Source organism: Hyperolius riggenbachi, chromosome 4, assembly GCF_040937935.1.
Source record: "Hyperolius riggenbachi isolate aHypRig1 chromosome 4, aHypRig1.pri, whole genome shotgun sequence".
In the NCBI taxonomy this organism is placed as follows: Eukaryota; Metazoa; Chordata; class Amphibia; order Anura; family Hyperoliidae; genus Hyperolius; species Hyperolius riggenbachi.
Genome location: NC_090649.1, coordinates 333,739,905 through 333,762,784, shown reverse-complemented (window position 1 = coordinate 333,762,784; position 22,880 = coordinate 333,739,905). Strand labels below are relative to the sequence as shown.

The 22,880-nt window shown below is 44.1% G+C and overlaps 1 protein-coding gene across 5 annotated transcripts in view; it reads left to right on the top strand.

The window, feature by feature from the left end:
* ERMARD (ER membrane associated RNA degradation) overlaps positions 1–22,880 on the top strand; it is a 153,615-nt gene that overhangs the window by 63,613 nt on the left and 67,122 nt on the right. For all 5 annotated transcript variants that reach the window (XM_068231840.1, XM_068231841.1, XM_068231838.1 and 2 more), the window contains 3 exons: positions 3,141–3,277; positions 5,545–5,659; positions 17,755–17,857. In XM_068231840.1, coding sequence (XP_068087941.1) covers positions 3,141–3,277; positions 5,545–5,659; positions 17,755–17,857 — 355 coding nt within the window. The remainder of the gene's footprint in view (positions 1–3,140; positions 3,278–5,544; positions 5,660–17,754; positions 17,858–22,880) is intronic.

Here is a 22,880-nt window from a genome sequence, read left to right as displayed (position 1 = left end):
TATCTTGGGTGACCGTACCATGTGCCTTATAGGATACAGTACCTTAGCTTTCAATACATTTCAAAACAGGGGAGCGGGCATGTGTAGCAAGCGATCCTGATGCCCACTGCTCCCCCCGTTCTTCTCTGTCTAGCCCCATTATGCTGTAATTGCATGATGTCCGACTATGTAGTGCGCATGCACACAGCGCTCACGGCTGCGGGCGCACGACCAAGGATGTGCTTTGCCGGGTGGCACCTGTGCACTGCTCACCGACCCTTCCGACCAGGAAGTGAGTTCGGGAGGCGTTTACAGCATAACAGAGCTGGACGGAGAGGAACGGGGGAAGCAGTGGGCATCAGGATCACTTTCTAAACATGCACACTTCCCTCATTTTGAAATCTATTGAGCTAAGCTAAGGGATCCTTTAACTATATATATGCTGATGTATGTTTTACCCTTACGTTGGATTATACTAGATATTTTTATTTATTTATTTTTTATAATTTTGTTGCTTGTTGCAGCCAGTGCTGCTATTATATCGGTTGTTATAGTTGTTGTCTTGATTCCCGGAGTTAAAAGATACATGTGATGATTTGCTCAGCTGCCTGTGCAGGCAGGCAGCCCTTTGACCATTGTGTAGGCTTGCATGCTGCAGGACTCTGGAAAGAAGAGTTTCTGTCAGTTTTGCAGCTTGTGCTTGCAGAGGAATTTGCATACGTTGTCATGCAAATTGCCTGGCCACTTTCATTGGAGGCGTGTACTATAAGTACTATGTCTTTCCCACAATGCTTCGCTGGTCATTTCCTTTCCATGGTCTGTTCCTGATGGACACTGCTGGAGTGTCAGCCATTGCTATCTAGTATAGTTAATTCCTGGGGGTTGCTTTAGGCTCCCCTTCTAGCCCAGTCAGGTTGTATTATCTGTATTGCCTGTTCTGTCTTGTCTTGCCTGTTGCCATTGTCCTGCCCCAATGGTGGTCGAAAGGAAATGGTTCTGATCTCTATTCTTGGAGTATAGCTGGTGCAGCGGTTGCTACCAGCTATCTCTTCTGTTCTGTCTCCTGGGATCGCGCTAGCTACTTTTCGCTAGTGCTGGGGATCCTTCTGTTCTGCTACTCTGTACCTGGATCACGCTAGCCACTTTTCGCTAGTGCTGTGGATCCTATCTCTCGTTTGTCCCTGTTTTCGTGTGTCTGTCTTGTCCGCTACGCTTGCTGCAGGCTCGGTGAGGTAACCGTTAAGCAAGCGCTCGCGTCCTCTGTTTCATGTTTGTCTGTTAATGGTTAGTTAGGCGTGCTTGTCTCTATTGTGCTTATCACGTGGAGATCGCGCATAACCGCGTGCACTGTTGCGAATGAGTGCGGTGTTCGCGGTTAGCTAGCGTTTTTTATTTTCCGTATCTCCTTATTGTATTTGCTGTGCCTTTGCTACCCTCGTATTCTATTCTAATCTGCCTTGTGTCACGTCTGGCGATCGCACCTCTCACGATCGCGTTCCTATTTCGTATCTGCTGTTGTGTGTGCGCGGTCGCGGGTTGGCGACTGGATTGGCGCACACACATACAACCTATCCCTTTGCTCAATCTCATTCGCAATCGCCTCTCTTGCGATTGCGTTCTGCGCTTCGTACAATTCCTGTCTGGCACTTGTGATGGTACAGAGGATTGGTTCCTCTGCACTCCCCAGCGCCATCTGTCGACAGGAATTTCCCTCTACAGGTGCGTAGCACCTTTTGCTGGGTGCCTGCAAATATACGCTTGTGGAGGATTTCTGCTGTGTCAGCGCACGCGTTGTGCGCTGATCACGGAGAAAGTTCCACAATCGTTACAATACAATAAAAACTCTCTGTTAAAAAAAAAAAAAAAAAATCTGATTCTGCCAGGATGTTTAAACTTTTTTATTTTATTACTTTCATATAAGAAACAATATAGTGACAATAGCTGTGTTGATCTCAGTCTCCTGGTAGATTCATACATAGCAGTATATCAATTGCGCTCAGTCACATACCCGTAGTTCCCCTAAGGATTATTTGACGGTAGCAATTTATAAGAAATGTATTTAACATTCTTTAATCTGCAGATATGTTACAGTTAAAAGTTCATAAGATTATTCATTTTATGAATCACTGTTTCCAGTCCAGGGATTATGAATTACTTGTTCTAAACTGTTTCCAGTTCATGGAATTAGCATGAAACTAAAGCTTCGTACTCACCACCTGACGGGTCCAGCAATGTCCCCTTGGTGACGGTCGTTAAGCAATGCCTCTTCCCGCTCGCGACTTCACACTAGTACACAACGGGCGCGAACGGAAAGTAAGCGATCACGGTACTTTGCATGAAGTCGTCTGGGATCTTAATGATCCAATCCGCCGTGTCCATCGTTTAATGACGCGTGATCAGTCAAAAATCCGCCCGGCGGATCAGTCAAAAACAGTCTTATCAGTCTGCCTGTCGGCATGTACTTCTGTCGGCAGAACGACCGCTCTGTGGGAGAGTCTGACGGACCCGTCATTTGCAAAAAATACGGCGTGTGTATGCGCCTTTAGAATGATTGTTACCTGCCCAACGTCAGGTAACATCGTCGCAATTATCGACGGGTGGCTATTCAGCTTTAGGAATAGCATCAGTTATCATAAATTCGATCTTGTATAAACATGAATGAGCGGATTCCTGTGGGTGAGGGGAGCAAAAATATCATTGAGATCGGTCCTGCTCATTTATCAGCTGATAATTAACGCATGTGTGTGCAGCCTAATATTAATCTACGGCAGTGTTCACACTCCCCATGTTGTGGTACCCTGCGCCGAAAGTGCCCTATCTAATGCGCTTCAATACCTACATTACCGCGCGGCTCTTGCGGCAACCTGTGGCGATCTGCGTCAGGCCGGGAGTTATCTATGTTGTGCTTGTGCGGAAGCATATTTTAGAAATACACTTCCATGCATGACATTGATTGCCGAACAGGAAGTGAGCATCACCGGGATTAACGCGTACTAACACAGTAGTACCTGAAGGCCTGTTTTTGCCGGAAGGCCTGCAGTGTGAATCCGGCCTTATACTTATATGTATTTTGTTCCTGATATTGTGCTGTTATGTATTTCCTACTCACATTTATTGTCAGATTTTTGCATTTTATTAATTAACAAAAATATTTTCTTCAGATATTGCTCGGTTCTTCTCCTAATGACAGCAGGCTTAGGACAGATCCTGCAGGATCACCTCAGTAATACTGGAGCATCCCTCTTTCACCGTCCATATGTTGCTTTTCACAATGCAGAAGAAATGCAAGTTTTTCCAGGTAGATATTTTAACCGCTTCCAGACTGACATAGTTGCAATCTAGAGAGGCATTATTGTGGAAAAAACATTTCTCAGCTTTTATTTACATTTGAGCAAAAAGTGTCATTGACAGACTGCCTATAGGAAGAGCCAGGCAGCCAGTAGAGAAAGCCACACAACCCTGCTTCTCATCCTGATTTGGTCCGACACTCTGGGACTTCACTGAAGATGGGACTTCACTGAAGCAGAGCAGGGGAAAGAGACATTTTATGAGGCTTTTCTACATCCCTTTAGATGGGAAAATCTGTATACTGATATGCAGAACAGCTCCCCCTGGTGGCTGTGCCACATCTAAAGGGATGCACTGGATCAGGGGTAGGGAACCTATGGCTCGGGAGCCATATGTGGCTCTTTTGATGGCTACATCTGGCTCACATACAAATCAGTAGAGGTCAATTCACTAAGCTACACTGCTCAAGCAGCACAGCTTAGTGTGGCAGCGCAAGTAAAACTTTCAAAGTGGTGCACGTTACTGCTGTAACATGCACTACTAACTTACTCACGCTATCCCAAAACGAACAGCTGCTCAAATTGTCCCACTCTGGACTGTGTCAGGTCCAGTGACTTTGTAGAACGAGATCCCAGCACTTTGATTGGCCCAATAGGCTGCCTGTCATAGGCTGCCTGTCACTTGACAGACAGCCTATTGGGCCAAAGTGTGGGGATCTCGTCCTACAAAGTGAATCAACCCCAAGTCAGCTAGCTAATTGTACAAGCTGTTAGTCTGTATTTCTCCTGTCTAGCTCTCGGGGAAATTGCTGATGTTGCTGAAACCCAAGAGAAACTGAAGACGCGTCCGACACTTCCGCTGCCCTGCGAAACAACTGTATACACATCACCATGGCAACATGGACGTGAGCCCTACTGTCCCAGTTTGAAACATATTGTATGGCTCGCAAGGAATTACATTTTAAAATATGTGGCGTTTATGGCTCTCTCAGCCAAAAAGGTTCCTGACCCCTGCACTGGACAGAAAAACCCAACTCATACACACAGCTTCCTGCCTCAGCACTGACCTGCTCCACAGCTGGTAAGTGAGACTTACCGAGCAGGGCTTAGTGAATCGAAGCACGTTTGTTCAGTAAATTGTTGAACTTAGACCTCATGCAGCAAATATTTTGTGAATGTGGAAACAAATTTTAAAATACAGAATGCGGTATTTTACCAAACTAAATAATTTTACCAAGCTGCCTTTAGCGAATTGAGGCCTATGCCATTAAAGTTTTCAGATTTTACTCAGCTGTTCCGGAGAAATCCTCTTTGGAAAAGCCAGTCACATGACCCAGAGATCTGTGGACAAAGTATGGAACTGCTAGCAGTGTGCGAGTTTCTTGCTCCACACAGAGCCTTTACTTGACACTCTGCTTCCTCTTGTGGAGCATGGGGAGGAGGTGGGCAAGGTAAGCTGTTTATTCACAGACTGAGGCCAGAAACCCACTAGGAGCTATTTCTAATTGCCAGTGATTTGAAAAAGCTCTTTCTAATGCAATACTACGGAGATTTTTGTAAAATCACATCGCTCAAGTGAGATCACACCCAAGGCATTACATTAGCAAGAGTTTTCAAATCCCAAAGTGCTCAGAAAATCGCTCCTAGTCACTTTCTGGCCTAAATACTGTGAGTGATGATGGGATAGGAGAAGGAGTTTGGAAAACTCATAGGCCTCAATTCGCTAAGCTTTATCAAACACTTTTTCAAACATTTAATAATTTACCTCATGGGTAAAATCTAATTTTGAATTCACTAAGGTGTTATATATTTATCGAATGTTTTATCGATAAAATGTTCATTAAATCTATAACACCTTAGTGAATTCAAAATTAGATTTTACCCATGAGGTCAATTTTTAAACGTTTGATAAAGCTTAGTGAATTGAGGCCATAGACTGCATTGTACAACCAAGTAGTATCCAACATTAGTGCAGGAAATTAGCACTTCAAAGTAATTAAAAAAGGAACAATGCAAAAATGGTTTATGTGCAACACGCAAAACTTTGTGCATTGAATAATAGAATTCAAATAGTATCCTTTAACAAGACCATGAGCCTGAACTATCGCCTTAATACCTTATGTTCATTGGAATAATTTGGTGATTTTTATTTTTTTTTGTATTAATACGCCAAATCTTTGTTTGTCATGTGGATGCTTTTCAACTGTAGCTATTGCAGTTACTGAATTTTATAGTAATAATAATCCTATTATGATTTTATTCTGCTTATTTTCCACAGAGCTTGGGGAAGATGTACTGTCTGTGTCTGAAAGTTTATTAGAAGAATCCAGACTTGTTCTGGCTAACATGGTCCCCTTCTGGAAAGAGGGAATCGCAGCATTCCGACAAGGCCGGTAAATGGGCTCATTGTATTATCCTAGTTCGTGTGAACTGATTCTTTAAACAAGTGTTGCAGGGAGAATACATTCACTGATAGAATGGATTCCCACTATCTTGCCCTCTGAAACCCTGTTAGATGTAAGATAGATGAGAATACATTTTGCATCCCTAATTTATAGGTAAGAAGCCATAATACAGAGCATTAGCAGCAAAACAGAGCAAATCTTTTCCTTCAGTAAAATCTGGAGAGTTGCATACACTTGGAAAGTAACTTATTATAGAGCACTTCTGCAAAGAATGTTTAAAAAGCAATTATCCAAGGCTATTTCTACGATTTGGGAGTTATCTATGCTTTCCTGGATGTGTACAAATATCTGTGTTATGCCTCTTTGAATGTACTACACACATGATTAAAATTTAATAATTGCTTGTCTATATATTAAATGAAAATTAAAACCCCACAACAACAACAAAAATCATAAGCCACAGAAACTGTAGTAAAGACACAAAAAATGACCATGTTGTCTGCAGGAGAAAGAAAGGGAATATAAATAGGGTAACAGTATATTACATTTTGCATATACAATAATATCAGAGTTAGAGTATACATGATAAGCTGGTTGCAGCTGAACAGGAGGTCCTATGCTTGTTGGCAATTGAGGCAATATTTTTTTATACCATTACATTTATGTAATGTTTATGTAATGTTCCAGATATATACAGTATGTTGTTCGAGACGTTTCAGACAGATATACACTAGGTTAAATAAAGTATAGCAAACCTGCTTTCTTGCTATTTGCAGTTGTAATATGCAAAAACATTTATTTATTTTTATTTTTATTCAGCATTGTGGGACTTGTAGTTCCTTAACAGCTGTGGAGCCAAGTTTGCAGATCACTGCATTAGGGTATTGTAATTTATTGCATAACTGCTGTATTTGTATGTACAGTGAGAATGTGTCTTCTCCTGTGTACACTTTTGGATTATATTCAGCTAATGCCTGGTACACACTATGCAATTTCCTGTCAGGTGGTTCAAATCGATCATTTCTGATCGGTCCGATCTGATTTTTGATAGTTTTTCTGATTTATTTTGTATAGAAGTGATCGGAAAATTGACCAGAAAATCTATTTGAAATCAGATCGGACCTGTCGAAAATTATCGATTCACTTTGTCTATCAGGAGGAAAATTGCATGGTGTGTACCAGGCATAAAACACTGCTAGCAGTGTGTATATTATCTTGTTTGTTTTCTCATCAGCTACTATTGTAATCACTTCCTCAAGTTCAGCAATGGCTCTAACCTTCCCACTGAAGAGAAAAGTGCTGTGTTTAACTGTTTGAATGCTGTTCTGCTATCAGCAGTGGCGTACCTAGGGAATTTGACACCCGGTGCTGATTATTTACAGACCCCCCATCCCCAAACAACCATTTTTTTGATGGGAGGGGTGACGGGTTGGGGTGCCGAGTGTGTTTTAGCAAATTTTGGGGGAAAAGGAGTCGTCAGGATGTTGACAGAGCTAACCGTTATGAAACACTGCATTCTACACGGTGCTGCAGAAGGTGTCAGTACTATATACAGTGCTGCCCATAATTATTCGTACCCCTGGCAAATTTTGACTTGTTCAACCAGCAAGTCATTTTTTGACGGGAAATGACATAGGTGTCTCTCAAAAGATAATAAGACGGTGTACAAGAGGCATTATTGTGGGGAAAAAATTCTCTGCTTTTATTTACATTTGAGCAAAAAGTGTCCAGTCCAAAAATATTTATAACCTTCTCAATAATCAAAAGAAAATCCTTTATTGGCTATTACAGCAATCAAATGCTTCTTATAATTGTAGACCAGATTTTTGCATATCTGCACAGGTTTTTTTGCCCATTCATTGTTAGTAATGAGCTCCAAATCTTTCAGGATGGAGGGTCTTCTTGCCATCACCCTGAACTTTAGCTCCCTCCACAGATTCTCAATTGGATTTAAGTCAGGACTCTGGCTAGGCCACTCCAAAACGTTAATGTTGTTGTCTGCTAACCATTTCTTCACCACTTTTGCTGTGTGTTTTGTTTGGGTCATTGTCATACTGAAATGTCCACTGGTGGCCAAGGCCAAGTTCCTCTACAGACTGCCTGATGTTGTTGTTGAGAATCCTTATGTATTGCTCTTTTTTTCATGGTGCCATTTACTGTGATTAGGTTCCCTGGTCCATTGGCTGAAAAATACCCCCAAAGCATTAGGTTCCCACCACCATGTTTGACAGTGGGGATGGTGTTCTTTGGGTTGAAGGCTTCTCCTTTTATACGCCAAATGAAGGACCAAACAATTCAATTTTTGTTTCATCTAACCATAACACGGAAGCCCAGGAGTCCTCTTCTTTGTCCAGATGAGCATTTACAAAGGCCAAGCGAGCTTTTGTGTGCCTTATCTGGAGAAGTGGTGTCCTCCTTGGTGTGCATCCATGGAATCCAGCAGTGTGCAGTGAACATTGGATTGTCTGCCTTGAGACATTGCCATCACCAGATTCGCCAGGATGGCCTTGGTGGTGATCCTTGGATTCATTTTCACCTCTTTCACTATCCTCCTGGCCAGCACAGGTGCCACTTTTGGCTTCCGACCACGTCCTCTGAGATTTTCCACAGTGCGGAACATCTTGTATTTTTAAATTGCACTGTAGCCACTGGAACTTGAAAACATTTAGAAAAGGCCTTGTAGCCCTTGTGAGCAACCACAATGCGCAGCCGCATTGAGCTCCTTTGTCTTAACCTTGACAGCTCACAAACCAACTGCAGAGATCTGTTGCTGCTTTTCACCTGTTGAGTTGATTAACACAGCTGTTCCCAATGAATCAAGGTAATTATGATGCTTTATAACAGCTTGGACTATTTGGAATGGTATAGAACTTTAGAACTTCCCACAGACTGTGACAGTTTGTGAAGGGTATGAATAATTTTGGACTCGACACTTTTTGCTCAAATGTACATAAAAGCTGAGAAATGTTTTTTTTTCCACAATAATGCCTCTTGTACAGCTTCTTATTATCTGAATAAAAGTAATTTTAAGTCAAAATTTGCCAGGGGTATGAATAATTATGGGCAGCACTGTACATATATAATAATAATATGTAGTTTTCAACAGAGCAAAAGTGCAAAAGTGTGGCACATTCCATGAAAAAAGTGAACTTTAGTGAAAGGCCACACTGGCATAATTCCTCTCTGACCAACTGGCTGCAGTAGCCTTAAGTACCTGCTGTCACTGGACGTGTGCTCCGCAAACAATATGCAAGAAAAAACAGTTCAATCTGTACCACAAAGATCACAGAGGCCTGCACCTTCCATCCAAGGGTTTAATTCCACAATGGTGACAGTGTTACAGTACAATCTGCTTCATTCCGGCTATATGCTAAAGCCTTACAACATTCGTGCAAACATGGGTGGATCTTACGTATCCATGGTGTGGGTGGTCATTGGGTAGGAGGTGGGTGGTGGGTACAGAAGGTGGCGAGCGACGGCCGTTTCGCGTCTCCTGATGCTTGGTCACGCTGCGTACCACTCAAAGAGGAGGCCGTGAGCTTCCGGCATTATGTCGGGGCATAGGTCCCGCCCCTTCCGGTAGCGTCACTTCCTCCGTGCTAAAACCGGTCGTCCTGGAAATGAAGACGCAGTCCGGGGAGCTGGAGAGGCGGGGATTAGTGTCCCACCTTAAACCAATAGGCTAGCCTGCTACTATTAACATCCGCTTCCGCGGTGGTTAAGCGTAACACAGCGTGTGGTTACCTAGCAACCAGTGCTCCAAGAAGGCACATGTGCAGCCAAGGCATCCATTAAACATCACGCTTGTGTACAACCAAAATACAAGGAAAGCCTTCTCCCCAGTGAATTATATCGTAGCATTATTACAACCATCATATTGACATTTCCAGGAGGGCTGGCATGCAATTCCATAAAATCCTGTCCAGTGGGATATTTGTTTGTTAATCACCTAGAGACCCAAATTATTTAAAGAGACCGCATCCGCTGGTCAATTCAATACACACCTCTAGATCAAACATAGATCTCAAGAGTGGGTCTTCTAAGGCGACAAAAAACTCCCACTGCCATGGTACATAATGAAAGGAGACACCCTCATAACATATTAACTTTCAGCTATACATTTATCCATAAACAGGAGACCTGCAAAGTGGAAGTTGTTTTCTAGCCTCAATCAAAAGGTTACTACAGTCAAGCAAACATCAGACTTCTCATAACAGACATGATTCTTTAGGGGTCTAGCATACAAGAAATTTCCATTTTATTATTAATTCCCAAGGGGCCCATTGCCTCAGTTTTCAAGATTAATCTTGTTTCTCTCATGAACAATAGTCTTTCTCTGTCCCCCCCTCTTCGGGGTATCTCTTGTTTCGCTAGGGCTGCAAACTTAATGTTAATCTCTCAGTACCATGTTCCTTTCTCATGTGATCTATTAATTGTGTGCAACCTTTTCCCGATTTTATGGAGCCAATATGTTACCCAAATCTTATTTTCATCGGTCTGGTTGTCTGCCCAATATAAAATCGGTTGCAGGGGCATAACAAAACATACACTACAAATTCAGTTTGGCATGTAAAAAACTCTTTTATCTGTATCATTTCCTTGCCCACTCTGATATTCCCTTAAAAGCCCCATCTACACGATGGGACATTGCAGCGATCCGGCGGCTCGATTGCCTCTTCCGCGTGCCCGCCGCGTCCCTGTTTGCCGCGCGTGCGCCGGCATCAATACCCGCTCGATTCCCGCTCGTCCCCGCGCTGTGCCGCTTATCGTCCGCTCGATTCCCTGCCCTTGTCCCCTAGCGGGGAGCGAGCAGGGAGTCGGCGGAAGCAAGATCCGTCCTGTCGGATCTTATTAATCGAGCCGCATTAGCGGCTCGATTGATAAGAAGCATCGCGGCCGCATCTACGCGTGTAGATGCGGCTAAATGTTCAACTTCTCACACCAATTGCATCGGCCACATTTATGATTTCCAGAGGTTAAGGTGGCACTCAGCCAGTCCTTATTTTTAGGCGAGATAAACTCACTGCTGGTCAGTATGCTACCCAAAGTGGGAGCACGTCTGAAGGCCACTCTAGGGACCGTGTGTGCAATCGACACCAAATCTGGGTCTCTCGCGACCATCGACCAGTTTGAGTGTATGGCCTTCCTAATTCGGTTGGCCATGGAAGAATAGTCGAACGTAAATGTCGTTCTCCCGGTGCTTCCGTCGTCTCTTTCCTTTGGAGCTAATGAGGTGCTCCTAGCCTGTTTCCTGGCTCTCATAGTTACATAGTTACATAGTTATTTGGGTTGAAAAAAGGCATGGACCAATTAGCCCCAATAGGGAAAAAAATTCCTTCCCGACTCCAGATGGCAATCAGATAAAATCCCTGAATCAACATCATTAGGCATTACCTAATAATTGTAGCCATGGATGTCTTTCAACGCAAGGAAAGCATCTAAGCCCCCTTTAAATGCAGGTATAGAGTTTGCCATAACTACTTCCTGTGGCAATGCATTCCACATCTTAATCACTCTTACTGTAAAGAACCCTTTCCTAAATAAATGGCTAAAATGTTTTTCCTCCATGCGCAGATCAGGTCCTCTAGTCCTTTGAGAAGGCCTAAGGACAAAAAGCTCATCCGCCAAGCTTTTATATTGCCCTCTGATGTATTTATACATGTTAATTAGATCCCCTCTAAGGCGTCTTTTCTCTAGACTAAATAAACCCAGTTTATCTAACCTTTCTTGGTAAGTGAGACCTTCCATCCCACGTATCAATTTTGTTGCTCATCTCTGCACCTGCTCTAAAAGTGCAATATCTTTTTTGTAATGTGGTGCCCAGAACTGAATTCCATATTCCAGATGTAGCCTTACTAGAGAGTTAAACAGGGGCAATATTATGCTAGTATCTTGAGGTTTTATTTCCTTTTTTAATGCATCCCAAAATTTTGGGAAGGCCATACACTCAAACTGGTCGATGGTCGTAAGAAACAAGAGATACCCCGCAGAGGGGGGGACAGAGAAAGACTATTGTTGAGGAGAGAAACAAGATTAATCTTGAAAACTGAGGCAATGGGCCCCTTGGGACTTAATGATAAAACTGAACTTTCTTGTATGCTAGACCCCTAAAGACTCATACACACACGATGTTCCACTGCGCTCAAACAATGATCGAACCACAATGATACGCCAGGTCATCCACCAGGAGCTGCTCCGGTATACTCTGGGACCAAAGTATTATGCTAGTGAAAAGTAGAACAAAGGAAGAGAAAGAGCGCTCTCTGGTGCATTAACCTTTTTAATCTTTCTCTCTTACGCAAGGTAAAAAATAAAACGTACACAATATAAGTATCAATAAAACTTGTCACACTCAAGGTGTATATCACCATGCCCTGGAGGTGTTGTCGCCTGCTTGATCGCCTCCACTCTGTGGCCTGTAGCAGCGGGAATCCGGAGGTCCGGTAGCCACTACGGTAGCATGGTGATATACACCTTGAGTGTGACAAGTTTTATTGATACTTATATTGTGTACGTTTTATTTTTTACCTTGCGTAAGAGAGAAAGATTAAAAAGGTTAATGCACCAGAGAGCGCTCTTTCTCTTCCTTTGTTCTACTTTTCCCCAAAGAATCATGTCTGTTATGAGAAGTCGATAGTCTGTTTGCTTGACTGTAGTAACCTTTTGATTGAGGCTAGAAAACGACTTCCACTTGGCAGGTCTCCTGTTTATGGATAAAAGTATAGCTGAAAGTTAATATGTTATGAGGGTGTCTCCTTTCATTATGTACCATGGCAGTGGGAGTTTGTTGTCGCCTTAGGAGACCCACTCTTGAGATCTATGTTTGATCTAGAGGTGTGTATTGAAATGACCAGCGGATGCGGTCTCTTTAATAATTTGGATCTCTAGGTGATTAACAAACAAATATCCCACTAGACAGGAAATTATGGAACCGCATGCCAGCCCTCCTAGAAATATCAATATGATGGTTGTAATAATGCTACGATGTAATTCCCTGTTTTTTTATTTTGATTTTATTATCACTGTTATAGATTTTATTATTGAGTCACCTCACTCCTGGTTGCCCTGGGAGCCGTGTCACAGCACTGGGAAGAAGGCTTTCCTTGTATATTGGTCGTACACAAGCGTGATGTTCAATGGATGCCTTGGCTGAACATGTGCCTTCTTTGAGCACTGGTTGCTAGGTAACCACACACTGTGTTACGCTGTAACCACTGCGGAAGCGGATGTTAATAGTAGCAGGCTAGCCTATTGGTTTAAGGTGGGACACTAATCCCCGCCTCTCCAGCTCGCCAGACTGTGTCTTTGTTTCCAGGACGACCGGCTCTAGCACGGAGGAAGTGACGCTACCGGAAGGGGCAGGACCTATGCCCCGACATGATGCCGGAAGCTCACGGCCTCCTCTTTGAGTGGTAAGCAGAGTGACCAAGCATCTGGAGATGCGAAACGGCCGTTGCTCGCCACCTTCTGTGAACACCACCCACCTCCTACCCAATGACCACCCACACCATGGATACGTAAGATTTTCCCATGTTTGCATGAATGTTGTAAGGCTTTAGCATATAGCCGAAATGAAGCAGATTGTACTGTAACACTGTCACCATTGTGGAATTAAACCCTTGGATGGAAGGTGCAGGCCTCTGTGATCTTTGTGGTACACAATAATAATATGATAGGACATTAGACTATGACTATTGTATCAATAGATTGTGAGCTCCTTTGAGGACAGTCAGAAAAGGGGGACAAACAAAAGAGGGGGATGCATAGGAGGAAGGGGGGAGTGGGTAAAGAGATAGAGACACAGGACAGAGAGCGTGATAGGAGAGGAGAAATGGCAGGAAGACCTCTAACCAGGACTGCAGACATCACCAGCGCTGTTTAGCAGGGACATGCTGTTAAAAGAAGCCAATGAAATTTGAAATGAGGAAAGGGTCATGGGGAAAGTCAACAGGGTGGGAGGGGGAGCTGAGAAAAGAGATATGATTACCTGCAATTAAGCTAATCTGAATTGCCTGGAGCTTGCTTCTCTGCTCACTACATAAGTCGGCTGTTAGCACCTGTATCACTGTCTTCTGCAACAGCAGACTGCCCTGCATTATTGATTAATTACTGTGATCAGGATAAATAATCAATAGTCTAGAGCACTCTGGTATTACAGCAGCCAGTGCACATGGCTACTAATGACAGGAAACTTCTGAAGCACCCATCCTGCTACCTCTCCCTGCTAATGTCCCAGCTGCAGCAATCATTCTCTCTACTCACCCTGCTGCTCTGCACATTCACTCACTGCAGGCTGTGTGTAGAGCAAGGAGACACATTTCCCATGAGACAGGAAGGGGGAGGGGTGCTACATCTAGTGCAGGAAGAATTACAGTCCCCTGCACTGCCTGCTGCTATTTTCCCAAATGTTGCTCAAACTATGAAAAAAGGTCCCAGATGAAAGAACAGAGTGGCTGAGCACCACAATGGCACCCCTAACCATAGCTACACCCGGTGCTGTGAGTACCTGCAGCCTTGTGGCAGGTACGCCACTGGTTATCAGTGTTGGTAGTACATTTTTTTTTTTTTTTTTTTTTGCTGTAAACAATCTTTTAGAGCTTCGAAGAAATGCTGAGTTTCATACCAGTTTAAGGCAGTGTTGCCAACCTTTCAATTTTTACTGACAAAGATATAAAAAATTACTGACAAAGGATTTTTTGTACTGACACAAACCCTGCGGCGCCGAAAAATGGGCGTGGCCATGTAATAGAACATGGGCGTGGTCATGGGTGGAACAATATGTACATGAACTTAGCAGTGGTGTAAGTGGGCCTGTTCAGCAAAAAGTTTGCTGTAGCCCCCCTTTCCTACAAAAAATAATGCCCACCAAAAACACTTGCCAGGAGCATTGTGCGCTCACGTGGTTCCCAATAGAATTGTACTGTGCCGTGTGCACATGGGTTCTGCTCCTGGTGATGGGAGCACAATCAAGGAGGCCCACAGACGCCAAGACTGGGCATGTGCAGTAGCTGCAACTAGAGCTCTAGTCGTAGCGCTTTTAGAGCAGGCAACAAGTAAGCGACCCAGGGGACAGTGAGGGACTTGAAAGACTATAGTGTTCTGGAAGAAGCCCCAGGTAAGTAAAACATCACCTTTTTTGGTGCCAATTCAGTGGTACTTTAATTACATTTTTTACACTATCTGAACCTGTGGCTTCTTCCTGGCCCCTGTAATCCATGTTTCCATGGTGTCCATCTGGCCTGGTCTATTCTCCAGCAAACAGCTCCGGTAAAGGACCACTGCACATGCACAGCCCTGGCCGTGCACCACCTTGGTTGCGTTCGTGGCCAGGAGCATTCTGTGCCTTAGTAGTTACAAGCTTTAACTAACTTTGCAGGTGCAGTACGCTGCTCGCCACAGGAATGTGAACAAGGAGACACATGGCCAGGGCCGCGCATGTGCTGTAGTACCCGACTACTGGTGCTGACAGTGGTTGTTGCCAGAATGGCTCGGGAGAACACAGAGATAGGCTTACAGGAGGAAACCCCAGGTAAGTATATATATGCTTGCGTGTGCGTCATCTCAGCAGGCACCAGTGAAAGGAAACTTAAAGGGAATTTTAAGTCAAATAAAAAAAAAGATTTTAGCTTACCTGGGGCTTCTTCCAGCCCCCTGGACTTCAATGCCCACAACGTCCTCCTGATACCCTCCAGTCAGCGGTGGCGACTCCACTGCGCATGTGCGGCCCCGAGTCGTGCGCACCCTAGTTGCGCTCCTGTGGCAGGGAACATTCTGCGCATGTGTAGTACACGTAACTCGCTACTGCGCAGAACACTCCCAGCGCCAGAAGTGAAACCAGGGTGCGTGTGGCACAGGGTGCGTGTGGCCCAGTAGCCACAGACTGGCTGCGACAGGCCAGCTTTGTGGAGGTCGCCATGGCTGGCCAGAGAGTATCAGGAGGACATTGTGGAGTCCAGGGGGCTGGAAGAAGCCCCAGGTAAGTTAAAATATCTTTTTTTTTTTTTTTTAACTAAAGAATCCCTTTAAAAGGTACATGCTCACCGGAAGATGGATCAGGGAACCCACAGCGACACGATACAACAAATGAGTGTTCCTTAATCCATCTTTCTACCACGGGAACACAGAGCGGCGCACGACAGGCATGAACGAGAAATCATGGGTTGCAAGCAAAATCCCAACAAAAGTCATATTGTGGGTATGTGCCTTTAGGTTTTATAGATATTAAAGGATGCCAGAGGGAAAAACAGGTAGCAGGCATATACTGTTACCTGTCCTGATCCCCGTCGCTCTCCCCATTCACCTCTCAGCCCCTCATAACTCACCTAAAAGCCCCTGGGATCCTCATCAAAAAAGGATCCCGGGGGCTTTCAGATGAGTTACAGGGGGGAGGGGGGGTGGCTGTGAGCAGTAGGCATCAGCACAGGTAACAGTATATGTCTGCTCCCCCCAAACGTTTTGACCTCTAGTATCCTTTCTAAGGAGAGGGGAAAAAGCTGCAGGAGGGGAGCTGACTTAAAGGGAACCAGTACTGAGTAAAATTATTTAAAATTAACACATGAGGTAACTTCAAATGAACATTACATAGTTACCTTGCCCTCAGTTCCTCTCAGAAGCTCACCATTTCCTTCTGATAATGATCCCTTCTAGTTCTGACAACATTTTGTCAGAAATGAAATATATCAGTTGCTGTCAGTTATAGCTGAGAGGACAACAGCTGTGCCAAGTAATGTCCATGTTTCCCTATGGCTCAAGTGGGCGATGTTACAGTTTAACAGTGCGCTGACCAGAAAGCTATTATGGGGTAATGGCCATTTTCAAAATGGAGGACGGAGAATTCCCTTGATCACAGTGGACAAACAGGACTCGGGAGAGGAGAAAGAGATTGAGGAGTAGACTACACGGGAGGTAAGTATGACTTGTGTATGTTTATTTTGACTTTTAATTTTCAGTTCAGGTTTTCGTTAACAAGCTGACCCAGGCTATGGCTGGAGCATCTATGCCAATAAAAAGGCTCCCTCCCCCCCCCCCCCATGATTCCTGTGTGTTAAACACAGTCTCTCTGTAGACCAGAGAGCTAATGAATGCAGCAAAAGCAATCCAATGGGGGGAGACTCACATGGAGAGACAGTTCCTGCCTCTCCCCAGGGAGAGAGACCTACTTTCGGCACGTGGGACAAGGCAGCCAGCAACTACAGACAACGGCAGAGGAGTGTAGAAAATCATTCAGCACAAACCTTTCTGTGCTGGGACTGTGGGACGCTGCTCTGGCTGGCACTCATTCTGCTGGCTGGCTGCACTGCAAACACGTGAGCTCTGACCTGTCTCACGTTCCTCCTACTGCTATGCTAGTGAGAGAGAGGCGGAGGCAGACCCGGAGCCTGACTGGCAGAAACGATAGAGGGGGCTGGGAGGGACCAAGGCTGGAATCTGGGCTGCGATTGGCTGGCTGTAAAGAGAGAGGAGACTGACTGTAATCTCTGTCAGCTCTGTCTCTGCTGTAAGGCAAGGACTCCCCGGCTGGAAGCCCGGCCCCCCGCCTGTGTATTTTTACAGACAGCAGCAACACAGCTACGGATTTCACGGGCAGGGAAAATTGACACATTATTTACTGACAATCCGTAAATTCACAGACGGTTGGCAACACTGGTTTAAGGTCTGTACACATGCTAGATTAAAGTCAGCTGAGGCAGCCAATAACAGCCACTTCTGCTGATAATCCATCGTGCGTACAGTAGACCCCGACTACCACCCAGGTGGCAGTCCACCCGGCAGATCAAGTTTGCTGAGCGATGGCCGATAGATTTGTTCTCCCCACTCACCCCGCCCACCATGTGACATCCCATCTGCGCTGTGTAGGGAGATCAGCTGATTTTACTACTAATTCTTGGTCATTAATTCTGAAGATATTAGGAGCATAGGATCAGCATGGCAGCCTGGAAAGCAATTTAATTTTAACCATGGGAAAAAATACCTCAATAGTACTGCCTGCTGTCACTGAGTACTGATTGGATTAGATAGTAATTTATCTCATTTTGTTCAGTTTTAAAATTGTTGCTCTTTGACATCACTTTTTTCCTGTTTAGGTATGCAGACTCGGCTGTATTAATACTTCCACAGCTGGAAACTGGTCTGAGACTCATCTTTACCACAACTAATAACTGTCCTAATCGGATGCTCACTGCTGAAGTTAGTAAATCTCAGTTTTACATTATTAATTATTTATTTTGTTAAAACAGCCAGCCAAACTTATTGCTATGTCTGATATACTGTATTTTTGGCTCCATAAGACGCACCTGACCATAAGATGTACCATGGTTTAGAGGGGGAGAAAACAGAGAACAAAATATTCTAAACCATGTTCATCTTCCGGATGCAGGGGAGTCTTCTGGATCTTTAGGGGCGGCATCAGGTCTTCCCCCAAGCTGTCAGGTCTCCCTCCAGGTGTTCAGCTGTCTCCAGGTCTGTCAGGTCTCCCACCACCCTAGGCCAGCATCAGGTCTCCCACCAGGTCTACCTCACTTACCCCAACCCTGGCCTGACATCAGGTCTACCCCCAAGCTATCCTCCTCCCCCTACCATGGGCCTTGCAGAGTATAGCAGCAGCAGAGCCCAGTATAATGCTTTAGCTCTCAGAACACCACAAACACCCGCTGAATTAGAAGTACAGTAAAGCTTTGAAAGCAGGATTTATGCAAGTGCAGATTTCCCAATGACTGTAGTGGCGCTTGCTCACATGTCCAGACAGTGCGCTCCTCTCTGTCAGTGACTTTTCTCTTCATCCTTGCTGGTGCGCCTTCCGTGACCTGGCAGCAGCATGTGTATATTCACCTACATGCCATCGAAACACGGATTTAAATATTAGATACTTTCTTTTTTTGCAACAAAGAAAAGTTTATTGAAGCACCGAAATATACAATGTTAGCAAATTTTGTGAATTAACTCAGTATTACCTTTAACAATAATAATTAACAGATATTAACAGCAGTTCACAACACGTACTGTGCTTCATAATCATAATAGCAATAAAAGGTGGTCACGTAGAAACAATATAGGTATACTCCAACTATGCTGGGTTAAAGTGTACCAGAGTTGACTTAAATTAAAAGTTTTATACATACCTGGGGCTTACTCCAGCCCCATGCGCACAGATCGCTCCTATGCCGCCATCCTCAGTCTTCCCCCCTCTTCAGTACCGGGTCCTGTAACTTCAGCCAGTCGCAGCCAAAATGGAGGGTAAAGGCACAGGACAGGGTAAAGAGGTGCCCAGGTGTAATAAAACTACATAAAAAACAATAAAATAAAAAAAGTGAGGTGGCTTACTTCGATAAAGAGAAATTCATATACTGAATTAATTATCAGTATGCACTGGCAACACGTTTCGTGGGTACATGCCCACTTCCTCAGGCCAAATATAAGTGCTAGTGTGCTAATAGCTGCAAGAGCGGCACCTCACTTGCGGCTATTAACGCACTCTGGCATTTGTATTTTGCCTGAGGAAGTGGGCACATACCCACAAAATACATTGCCAGTGCATAATAAAAACTCATTCAATATATGAATTTGTTTTTATCGAGGTAAGCAACCTCACTTTTTTCTATTTTATTGTTTTTAACGTAGTTTTATTACACCTGGGTGCCTCTTTACCCTGTCCTTTTATTTTATAATCTGCTAACAAGCAGTTGCAGCTAAAGAAAACAACATTTTTGGATGCATGAGGAATGGAAGGTCTCACTTACCAGGAAAGGTTACATAAACTGGGCTTATTTAGTCTGGAGAAAAGATGCCTTAGAGAAGATCTAATTAAAATGTATAAATACATCAGAAGGCAATATAAAAGCTTGGCGGATGTGCTTTTAACCCCTAGACTTGTGCAAAGGACAAGGGGCCACGACCTAAGTAAAGAGGAAAAATGTTTTGCCACTTATTCAGGGAAGGTTTTTTTTTTTTTTTTACAGTAAGAGTGTTTAAATGTGGAATATATTACCGTAGTTAATTCTATATCTGCATTTAAGGGGGGGCTTGAATGTTTTCCTTGCAGTAAAGACATCCATGGCTATAATTCCTAAATATTACTACATAATAGCAAAGTATTATAATCCTTTACAATGTTGATCAAGGGATTTATTTGATTGCCAGGATTTTTTACGGCTATTTGTTCTAAGCCTTGTAGGGGGTTTTCATCTTCTTCTGGATCAACTGGGATTTGTAAGTGTGCAGGCAAGTGTTAGTGTTATGCTAGTACCATACTTTCTGGTTGAACACCATGGACAAATGTCCTATATGTGTTAACTGATCACTTCTGTAAACGATTATAATACTTTGTTTGTTATGTTGAATTAAGGAACAAATTAGACACCTAAAAGGAAGCAGACATTGCTGTAGTTTCTTCTTTGTTATGTTTATTGTATTCTATATGAAAACATTCCATAAACATGTTGTTAAAAAAAAACAACAATAGTGACATCATGTCCTATCTACTTCTAGAGGATCTAGAATACTTTTGGTGTGGGCATGGTCCCCGCTAGCCTGCTAAGCCGCAAAACTCTGTCAGTAGGTTCATTTTAGTTCTGCAATGGTGATCACTATTAGCAGCATATACAAAAGTCTGGACACTAATATGAAGTGTAATTGTGCTTTTAACCACTTGATGACCCACCCTTTACCCCCCCTTAAGGACCAGCGCTGGTTTGATTGATCTGTGCTGGGTGGGCTCTGCAGCCCCCAGCACAGATCAGGGTGCAGGCAGGGAGATCAGATTGCCCCCCTTTTTTCCCCCCTATGGGGATGATGTGCTGGGGGGGTCTGATCTCTCCTGCCTGCTGTGGGTGGCGGGGGGGGGCACCTCAAAGCCCCCCTCCGCGGCGAAATTCCCCCTCCCTCTCCTACCTGCTGCCTCCCCCTGGTGTTCCGGGCTGCACAGGACGCTATCCGTCCTGTGCAGCCAGTGACAGGATGTGGTCTGTCACATGGCGGCGATCCCCGGCCGCTGATTGGCCGGGGATCGCCGATCTGCCTTACGGCGCTGCTGCGCAGCAGCGCCGTACAAATGTAAACAAAGCGGATTATTTCCGCTTGTGTTTACATCTAGCCTGCGAGCCGCCATCGGCGGCCCGTAGGCTATTCACGGAGCCCCCCGCCGTGATTTGACAGGAAGCAGCCGCTCGTACGAGCGGCTGCTTCCTGATTAATTAGGCTGCAGCTGGCGACGCAGTACTGCGTCGCTGGTCCTGCAGCTGCCACTTTGCCGACGCACGTTATGAGTGTGCGGTCGGCAAGTGGTTAATGAAACATGCTATATACATATTAGTGAAAACAAACAGTAATCTCTCCCACAAACACACAGCAGATAGTTCAGACTACCCATCTATATACAAAATATACAATTTCACAAGCTAAATATATACAGGATCATGTAAGGCCTCATTTCCACTTAGGGCTCGTTCATATCATATGCGCTTCCACGCACATTTGGAAGCGCGTATGATGTGCGACACACGAGAGCAGCAAAAGGGCATAGGCAGCCCTTCTGCCGTTCACATCAAAGGCGCTGTGCAGCAGTACAATGCACTATGATGCCCTTGCGTACTGCTGCATGCGTTCTGCCCGCAATCGCAGAGCTGACCCATTCACTTTAATGAATGGGATCAGCAGCGCACCGGGTAGCGGCGCAGATGGTGTGCGATCGTACGCATTGCGTTCCGATCGCACGGCCATCTTTGCTACATAGATGTGAATAACTGTGCTTCTGTCCGCACATCAATGTTACAGATTGCTACAGTGCTGCCCATAATTATTCATACCCCTGGCAAATTTTGACTTAAAATTACTTTTATTCAACCAGCAAGTAATTTTTTGACAAGAACTTACATAGGTGTCTCCCAAAAGATAAGAAGCTGTACAAGAGGCATTATTGTGGGGGGAAAAAAACATTTCTCAGCTTTTATGTACATTTGAGCAAAAGTGTCCAGTCCAAAAGTATTCATACCCTTCACAAACTGTCACAGTTTGTGGGAATATCCAAAGTTCTATACCATTCCACATAGTCCAAGCTGTTCTAAAGCATCCTAATTACCTTGATTAACCACTTCAGCCTACAGGGTTGACATTTTTTTGCATCTGAGCAACTTTCACCTCCCATTCATTTGCTAATAACTTTATTACTACTCGGCACAATGAATGGATCTATGTCTTGTATTTTCCGCCATCAATTAGGCTTTCTGTGGGTAATCCATTTTGCTGATAACTAATTTATTGTAAATCCATTTTAACAGGAATATTAAGAAAGAAATGGTAAAAAATCATTATTCCTCAGCTTTTGGCCATTATAGTTTGAAATTAATACATGCTACCATAATTAAAACCTATGTACTTTATTTACCAATTTGTCCCGCTTATTACACCATTTAAATTATGTCCCTATCACAATTTATGGCGCTGATATTCAATTTGGAAATAAAGGTGCATTTTTTCAATTTGCGTCCATCACTATTAAGAAGCTCATAATTTAATAAATCATATTGATATACTCCTTTGACATGAATATTTAAAAAGTTCAGACCCTTAGGTAACTATTTACGGTTTTTTTTTATTGTAATTTTTTTTTTTTTTTTTATGAAAACTTGTATGTGGGTATTTTTTGGTGTGGGAGGTAAACGGGATTTTTCATGTTTAAAAATGTATTTATTTAATACAAAGTGTGTTTTTGGTGTAGTTTGCTATTTGGTCACAAGATGGCCACAGTCAAAAAGTCCTGGGAGCGATCGATTTATAATCCCTTTCATTGATCGCTGGGCTAACTGCCAGCAGCGGGGGCGCGCACGGGGGGGAGGGGGGGCCCGCGGGACCTCGAGCGACCCGCGGGAGTGCGCGCAGCCTAACTGTACGAAAATTTTCGTCCAGTTAGGCTGAAGTGGTTAATTGGGAACAGCTGTTTTAATCAACTCAACAGGTGAAAAGCAGCAGCAGCTCTCTGCAGTTGGTTTGTGGGCAGTCATGGCTAAGACAAAGGAGCTCAGTGAGGACCTGCGGCTGCGCATTGTGGATGCTCACAAGTCAGGAAAGGGCTACAAGGCCTTTTCTAAATGTTTTCAAGTTCCAGTGGCTACAGTGCAAAGTGTTATTAAAAATACATGATGTTCCGCACTGTGAAAATCTCAGAGGACGTGTTCGGAAGCCAAAAGTGAAACCTGTGCTGGCCAGGAGGTCAGTG